The following is an 8,506-nucleotide window of genomic DNA, read 5'->3' as shown; positions in this document are numbered from 1 at the left end:
ATATATATATGTGTATATATATATACGTATATATGTATATATGTATATATATATCTCAACGCGATAATCTAATGATTTTCTGGAGGAGTGTGGTCCTCAGCTTAAACAACACAGCAGGTAGAAATTGCCATGGGAATTCTTCCTCTGTGAAAAATATTTCTGGCTCCAGAAATGGCCCTAGCTTTTCCCAGCCAGAAACAAAGAGTAGTGATTTGCAGGTTTATGTAAAGATCAATAAAATGAAAACTATACCAAAGTAAATGTGAGTTTATGAAAAACAGTATGAGCTACTGTTAAAATGTAGGCATTAATTAGAGAAAATACTTAGATGCTGATTGCCAGCAATTGCAGAACAATCTATTAATATCATCCTGTCAAAGGAGACTAATGTACATTTTAGGAATTGTGCATTTAAATTTATGCTGATTAAACATCATAATAAACAGTACGTTTATAAAGTCGGGGATACGTAAAACTCAGATTGAAGCAATTAAGTGTGCCTTCCTCTTTGTCACCTAGGAGTTGCAAACACGAGGATTTCTCCACTGAGAGAAGCTGCTGCTTCCCAGTGCTGAGCTATTGCAGAAGGAGCAAACAATAAAGTGGTGGAAGCAACTGCCCTAATTTGGTGTGAGAACATTTGTGTGATGAGTCCAGCTACGTCTTGCAATAAGCACTGCAATAGGAATCAAATTTCTTCCTGTCTTTGGAGAGATGAGTTAGAATCTGTACTGAATGCCGTCCCATACTGCTGACAGCCCAGATGACTCCACACGGAAAGAGAAGCAACAGAAGTAAATTGAAACATTAATAGAGAGGCAGCTGGAGTAAGGAGAGAAGGAAGTCAGGCCAGAATTAAGAGCACTGGAAGAGCACACTTCAAAATGGTAATTATATTTATTTTCCGTTCTCTATTTTTGGTTGTGGTTTTGTTGTTTTGTTTTTTTTTTTCTCCTATCCTTTTTCCATTAATTTGCTCTCTTATGGTCAGAAGACCTTCTTGGTTTTCTATATTGGAATTTAGCAGTGATTTTCATCTACACATGTGCATACTGGCAGAACAAGGAACTGGGATGGTGTGTGTCTTGTAGGTGATACATACACATAATACTCAGGTGTTAGTATAATGGCAGATTACATGGCCACTCATATTTAATAAGTGGGACTAAATTTGAAATCTGGGGTATATCTGAGCCCTGCTCGTCGGGATGAATTTGCATACACAGAGTCGTGGGGAGGGCAGGAGGCAGTGATGAAGCGGGCAGAACTGCGGAGTCTGTGACCTGCTCTGTGACACTGAAGCACAGCAGCAGGTGCCGGGTGCTGGGCCAGGCTGCCTCTTGCCTTGCAGCCCAGAGCGGGGCTCCTGCAAAGAGCTGCCACCACTGATCTGAACGGGAAGGAAACACCACTGGAGACACCATGGTAAGGGGGATGTGGGAACACCAGTCATATGGGGACCGGGAGGACCATGGGCGAGGGAAGGCAGGGAGATCTGCCGTCGTTATCAGTGGCTTGTGTTACAAACCCCTGATCTCATGCAGCCATTACCACGTAAAAGCATGGGAGAGGAGCGTCAGAAAATCTCACTGGAGCTGTAAGGCATGGTTAAACAAAGTTTTCTTCAGAGAGTCTCTAATTAGAGGAGTTCCGAGATAGATAAATTAGATCTGGAGTCTTAGCTTTTCAGTACTTTCTGTTGTGACTATATTTTCTCAACACAGGTTAATTTTCATATGAGATTTATTTTTAGAAATAAAAAAGTTACTTACCTTTGTGTTTGTTTAAAATTAATTTAGCCCCAATGGCTCTACTGTTCATAGCTATACCGTGTACACATGTGTGTTTCTGGAGTGCATTCAAGTTTTTATATGCATATGTGTTTAAGTAAAAAAGGCCCTTCGTTTTTAAGATTTGGGTGGTTACTATAAATTTGTAGCAATCTCTCAAAACCTCTTAGAATGTGAAAAACCTACTCTGAAAAACCTACTTCACCTTGTACTCCAATTTATATCTAGCACTGAGTCTTATTTTGGTGCAGAGAACTATGTTATTTTCTGCCAGTACAGCTGCAGGTTCAAAACGAAAGGGCTTATCTCACAGGCGAGATACACACTTCCACAGGTTCCCCAATGCCTTAAGGCAGACCTAGGGTAGTGAGTGTGTTTTGGGAATAGCTGGAAGATTAAAGTCTGCCTCTTCACAGTAAATTCATAAGGCAGTTGATATGCTGGTTTTTTAATAGAGTCAAAGCTGTCCCAAGTTTAGTTTCACAAAGGACCTGGCCCTTTCCACTGTCTCTTGGTAGATCAAAGTCAGGTCCATGGTTTGTCAGGTCCTGGTACATTAGTGATGGGATGTGAAACATGAGTTTGGAGCAGGCTCCAAATTTAAATATCAAGTAGAGATCAGTTTACTCTGCCTGTGACTCTGAAAAAGGCCCACTCTCTTCCCTACTAAAAGTCTGATACCAATTTTAAAGCTGTTTACTATGCAAAATTAGAAGCATCTTTGTTACTGTCTTTGCTCCTTGTCAGAATATTTCCAAATTACTGCAGGAGTAGGAGAAGATGGGAGCTGAAGGTGGGAGCATGGCAAGAGGGCTGGCTCGAAAGGCAGGGCTGACATACTGCTTCAAACTAGTGCAGCTGAAAGCTCGGTCTAAAAGGAAAGGAAGTGGTCCTCCAGTCTTCAGTGCAGTCCTGTACTGCGCTTTACAACACCAACTTTCTAAGGCAACATTCACTTGTTCCAGAACAATTCCTCTACGATCTGAGGAAGAAAGCAAAGCAGCTCCTCAGGTTCCAAGTATTGCTTGACTTCTAGTTGTAGTTTTGCTCTAAAAGATACTCTTTAAAAAAGTCATCTGGCCTCGCTGCCCCATTTATAAGGAAAAAACTCTTTTCTTGATGCCAGTCTCACAGATTCACATTGGGGTTTAAAAGAAACGCAGGAGTCTGTCCAGTGCAATTAATTACATTCTCTAATCCCAAACATGCCTTTGGTGTCTCCTGAGTAATCCTCCAGATTGCAACTCCCCTGCAACATACCGACCTGTGAAGCCTCAGCGTCACTCTAATAACTCAGATACTGTTGCACAACTCCGTTGAGAAAAGCAGGGTTGTGCAAGTACGCTTGAGAGCACGGTACACACGCTGCTGCACATGCATTTGCAGAATAACCAACTTACAAATGAGTACTGAACAGAAATAATATATTTCATTCAATTAAATATTTAAATTGAATTTTCATATTAATTTGAACTTCTGAGGATGACTGACTGGAGCAATGGTGACTTCTTGCTTCCTCTTGCTTCTGAAAAAATATCTTTAGTTATGTTTCTAAAACTTAAATATATATCGATTTGTGAAGAAGACATTGCTCCAGAGATGCTGCTGGTCCCACATTCTCCCTGGACTTAGTTTTTGGGAAAAATGCATTTCACTCTCAGGTCACAGGATGGTGTTGCAGGGTAAGCAGTTACAGAGTTTAAAAAAAAAAGAAAGTTAACTGGCCAAATCTGATATTAAGTCATTGGATATCTCTAAATGTGATATTACACAGTAAGAACGAGTGAGGACCATTCTCTGGCCTTGAAGCTGGATAGCATGGCCTGCTTCACATTCAGGCACCTGAATTCTCTTTCCCCCTCCAAAGCTAGGCAGTGGTCAGTGGGCTGATCACTGGAAACCATTTTTGACAATGAGTTGTGTTCTGGGTGGTGCCCAAGCACTGTCTGGAAAAGGACGAACTGGCATAAGCCAAAATTGTGCCAGAATGTGCTAATTATCATCAGCACAGGCAATCAGAGGCCAGTGTTCAGTACCATGACCTGACCCGTTTTTACTCCCTAGTGTAGACGTGGCCATTGAGGTCACAAAGATGGAGCTCAGCAGGCTTTAATTACAATTGCTCTGAAGCGAAAACTGACGCTGAAACCACCCTCCCCTTAAAAACTGCGTTTCACAACACTCAGTGTCATAATCTTGGGGGCTAACCTAAAAGTCTCTGCTTTATAATTCTGTTTCTGAACTTATGCAATCCAGTACCAGGTCCTTCATACTTCTCTACTCTCAAGTGTAAAAGGTTTTTTGGAGCAGCTGGCACCTCACTATTTTAGCCAGGTTATACCATTAAAGTTCCAGGCTACCACAGGAACTATGGTCAAAATTATGCAAAAACCCACTCTGTATTGCAATGACACTGCCTGAATAAGAAATACAAAATTCATAGCTGCTCAGGAGCACCACATGTTTCAACTGAGAGAATCTGAAATAATTCTCTGAGGTGAATATTGTTCAAAGCAGTTCTTCCATGTTTCCGCTCTAGCCTGATATCAGAGGGTAAAAGGACCAAAACACCTCACCTGTCTTGGGTTACATGGCTGTGTCAGGTTCCAGCCAGGACTAAAAATAAACTGGGATGTGTTCCTCAGCAGGGCCAACCTATAGGAGGAAAGGTGGGGTTCGTGTAGCTGAAATTAATTCTTTTTCCTGCCTGTTTTCATGTACCCATATATTACAGCACGTAGATCTCAATTTTTAAAAGAACTGACCCAGTATCTGGCATGTATATGCAGTCTTATTGTGGCCATGGGGTTGAACAACTAAATGAAATGCTGACAGCAACAATTCACCATTTTCTGGAAAAACAATACTCTGGGAGAAGTAACACCCAGGAATAAGGAGGACTATTGTTCACTGTTTTTTCTGACCCTGTGTCTGCTCTCTACCCTTAGCGTGAGTGCATCTCTATTCATGTTGGCCAGGCTGGAGTGCAGATAGGAAATGCATGCTGGGAACTTTTCTGCCTGGAGCACGGCATTCAGCCAGATGGCACCTTCAAGGATCTGCAGGATAAACTCAACTATGATGACTCTTTTACCACATTTTTCAATGAAACAGTCACTGGGAAGCATGTGCCACGAGCTGTAATGGTGGACTTGGAACCAACTGTAGTAGGTCAGTATAGAATTAAACCTGGAAAACGGAGAAGTAAGCTCTTCCTAATATCACCATGGTGTGCCCCAGTCTCCACTACAGAAATTAGCACACCCTTTGCATCTAGGTCTATCACTAAACAGCATGAACTTCATTTTCTTGTGACACAGAATGCCAGATTCTGTCACAGGTGTTGTAAGCATAGTACACATGGTTTGCATGACTCCTCTTTGCACAAACACTTTTGGTTTTGTTGGCTGTGACATTTTTGCCGTTCAGATTCTGCTTTTCTCTGATAAGGATTCAAAGTGGGAGCCTGACAGTTTCCCTCCAGTAACAGAAAGATTTCTAAAAATTGAGACAGCTGGGTGAACTTGAATTTCTTCACACTTTTCTTCTGGTAATTTGTCCTCTTGCGAGTACCGGCTGTACAACTTAGAAGTTCATGAGAAGGTAACAACTTCTACAAGTCACACCATATGCAACAGAACAAAATAATGAAAAAATGCTGAGGAGACAGTTGTCTTCTCCATCAGCATGGTTTTTGTTTGGTTTTTGCGAGGGGGGGGCGGTGATCACCTCCCATGACTGAAAGGTTGCATCAATGCCAGCTACAGTCAGAACATGTTGGCGCTGGAGAACAGCCATGCAGCTTCTTACAATTTCTCTTTCTCGTTCAGATGAAGTCCGGGCTGGAACCTTCCGGGAACTATTTCATCCAGAACAGTTGATCACTGGAAAGGAAGATGCGGCTAATAACTATGCCCGTGGCCATTACACCATTGGCAAAGAAATCATTGATAATGTGCTTGATCGTGTCCGTAAGCTGGTAAGTCCCAGCAGTTCTGCAACAGCATTTTGGATTCTGCAGGAGAAAGAAGTGCAGAACAGGTGGCTTGTTAACTACAAAGAATACCAATGGTTCATAAAAAGATTGCAAGACATACGAAGGTATCATTACTCGTCCAAGGGAGAGAATCCCAGTAGTTCACTTCCCAGCTGTATGCCTCCAGATATTCTTAAAAAGTGGTTCTGCGTATGTAATTCTTCATTACTAGCACAGCCCTAGCACACCAATACTGATATAGAAGCGAGGATTAGGCAGTCCTACATTGCTGGTTTCAGCTAGACTAACTAAAAGAAGCGTGAAGTTCAGAAAGAGAAGCTCCACAGATAAGAGTCTGATTATTAAGTCATAAATCGAGCCACTGAAGAAAGCAAGGGATGGGATTATCACCAGCCCTTTCTCAAGAAAACCTAACATGAAATCTGTGCTGTATATTGCTGATGACTGCTCTCTTCTTCAGCTCAGAATATGTAGATGAAGTCTTTTCACTCTTCTTCAGCTCCTCTTCTTTTGCTTTCTCTTTTGCCTTCTAGACCGATGCCTGTTCTGGGCTGCAAGGATTCCTGATCTTCCACAGCTTTGGTGGGGGTACTGGCTCTGGCTTTACCTCCTTACTGATGGAACGCCTCTCGTTGGATTATGGGAAGAAGTCCAAGCTGGAGTTTGCCATCTACCCAGCCCCTCAGGTCTCCACCGCTGTGGTGGAGCCCTACAATGCCATCCTGACCACGCACACCACCCTGGAGCATTCAGACTGTGCCTTCATGGTGGACAATGAGGCCATCTACGACATCTGCCGCCGGAACCTGGACATTGAGCGCCCTACTTACACTAACCTCAACCGTCTCATCAGCCAGATCGTCTCCTCCATCACTGCCTCACTGCGCTTCGATGGTGCCCTCAATGTGGATCTAACAGAGTTCCAGACAAACCTGGTGCCCTACCCGCGCATCCACTTCCCCTTAGTGACCTATGCCCCCATCATTTCCTCTGACAGAGCATATCACGAGCAGCTCTCGGTGGCTGAAATCACCAACTCCTGCTTTGAGCCCAACAACCAGATGGTGAAGTGTGACCCAAGGCATGGGAAGTACATGGCCTGCTGCATGCTCTATCGTGGTGACGTAGTTCCCAAAGACGTCAACGTAGCAATAGCTGCCATCAAGACCAAAAGAAATATCCAGTTTGTCGACTGGTGTCCAACAGGCTTCAAGGTGAGAATGGCTGCCATGAACTTCTCTTTAATGTTTAAAAGGCAAGTTCAGTCTAGTGGAAAACTTCTACTGAAAGTTTTAGTTCTTGTATGTTTTCCACTTCTAAGAAGAAGGAACATATGAATGATGCATTTGTACAAAATGTGTCCTTTCTCCTTTGGACATCCCATTGACACAGACTCCTAAATACTTATGTAAGTGAAAATATTATACAGCCTCTCCCCACTGGTTAGGTAGCAGTGTTGGGAAACATAATATCAACACTAATATAGACATTAGCAGTGGAAAAGCATCTGTCATACAAATAGCTAGTTTATGAATGAAAACCTTTGACTGGGAACCAACGTTCTGTGTTAGTTTCTATAAAGCATCTTGGTAAAACTGTACGTTCAGTGTTGAGTAGCTGTTAAGAAACCGACGAAGTTGCCAGTGTATATTAAAGAGAAGAATAATACAGACATTAAAATGACCATGTATCATAGTGTTTATGACACTTTTTATGGCATTTGTCATCTGGTAGATTTGATAGTGGCACCACTCTACCCCAGCATCTGTAACTTTACTCACGTTTTTTCGGTTCTTTGACTGCTTTCTGCTCTTGCCTTTTTACAACTTTCTCTCATGTTTCTGTTTCCAGGTTGGGATCAACTATCAGCCTCCTACAGTAGTTCCAGGTGGAGACCTAGCCCAAGTTCAGCGAGCAGTCTGCATGCTGAGCAATACCACGGCTATTGCAGAGGCCTGGGCAAGGCTCGACCACAAGTTTGATCTGATGTATGCCAAGAGAGCTTTTGTGCACTGGTATGTGGGTGAAGGTATGGAGGAGGGAGAATTTGCAGAAGCCCGAGAGGACCTGGCTGCCCTGGAGAAAGACTATGAAGAAGTGGGAACTGATTCATTTGAAGACGAAAATGATGGGGAGTAATTTTAAAATACACATTGTTCTCAGTGAGCACACAATTGTCTCTGTATCACTGTATTGCCTGTGTCTACCATTAGGTCACCTTTTTTGTATGTAATATACAGAAATTTAGGAAAGGTCATCTAGAGATGAAAGGTCATCCCTTTTCTCCCATAAATGGAAGGACACTGGTAAATTGTCCTGTAACGTCCCACCACTCTCAGCAATTCAAAAAGACTTGCTCTTCTCCCTTGCACGCAAGCCTCTTTGAGCTCTAACACACGTGCTAAAACTACTACAATTCAATATATCGAAGCTTATGATGGAGCACAGTGAATCAGTACAGTTTCTAATTTGACATACCTTCACCTTTTGCTTGTTGGCATGTCAAAAATAATGATGATGGAAAAATCAGTCCTCTGCTCTGCGCTTTATTATCCTTTCACTGACATTCAGCTGACCAACCTAAAAGGGTTATTTTACTCTTCTCTGAAATAACCATTTCTGATGAAACAAACACTTTCTTCAGAGATGTTAAAGCAGTGCATTTTTTCCACATTTGGGGGATAAAGAGCTGTGCTGTGAAAACAAATGCCTTTTTTTG

General features: G+C 42.4%; 1 protein-coding gene across 1 annotated transcript; it reads left to right on the top strand.

Moving 5' to 3' along the window:
• Window positions 1-1,366: 1,366 nt before the first annotated feature.
• Window positions 1,367-7,969, top strand: LOC104488425 (tubulin alpha-4 chain). Its single transcript, XM_010133784.1, has 5 exons — window positions 1,367-1,425; window positions 4,739-4,961; window positions 5,621-5,769; window positions 6,321-7,001; window positions 7,639-7,969. Exons 1-5 carry the CDS (start codon window positions 1,423-1,425, stop codon window positions 7,924-7,926), a joined length of 1,344 nt encoding a protein of 447 aa, XP_010132086.1. The 5' UTR covers window positions 1,367-1,422; the 3' UTR covers window positions 7,927-7,969.
• The last annotated feature ends 537 nt before the right edge of the window (window positions 7,970-8,506 follow it).

This window comes from Buceros rhinoceros, unplaced genomic scaffold, assembly GCF_000710305.1.
Source record: "Buceros rhinoceros silvestris isolate BGI_N320 unplaced genomic scaffold, ASM71030v1 scaffold18163, whole genome shotgun sequence".
Classification (NCBI taxonomy): Eukaryota; Metazoa; Chordata; class Aves; order Bucerotiformes; family Bucerotidae; genus Buceros; species Buceros rhinoceros.
This window is presented reverse-complemented; position numbering and strand designations above follow the sequence as displayed.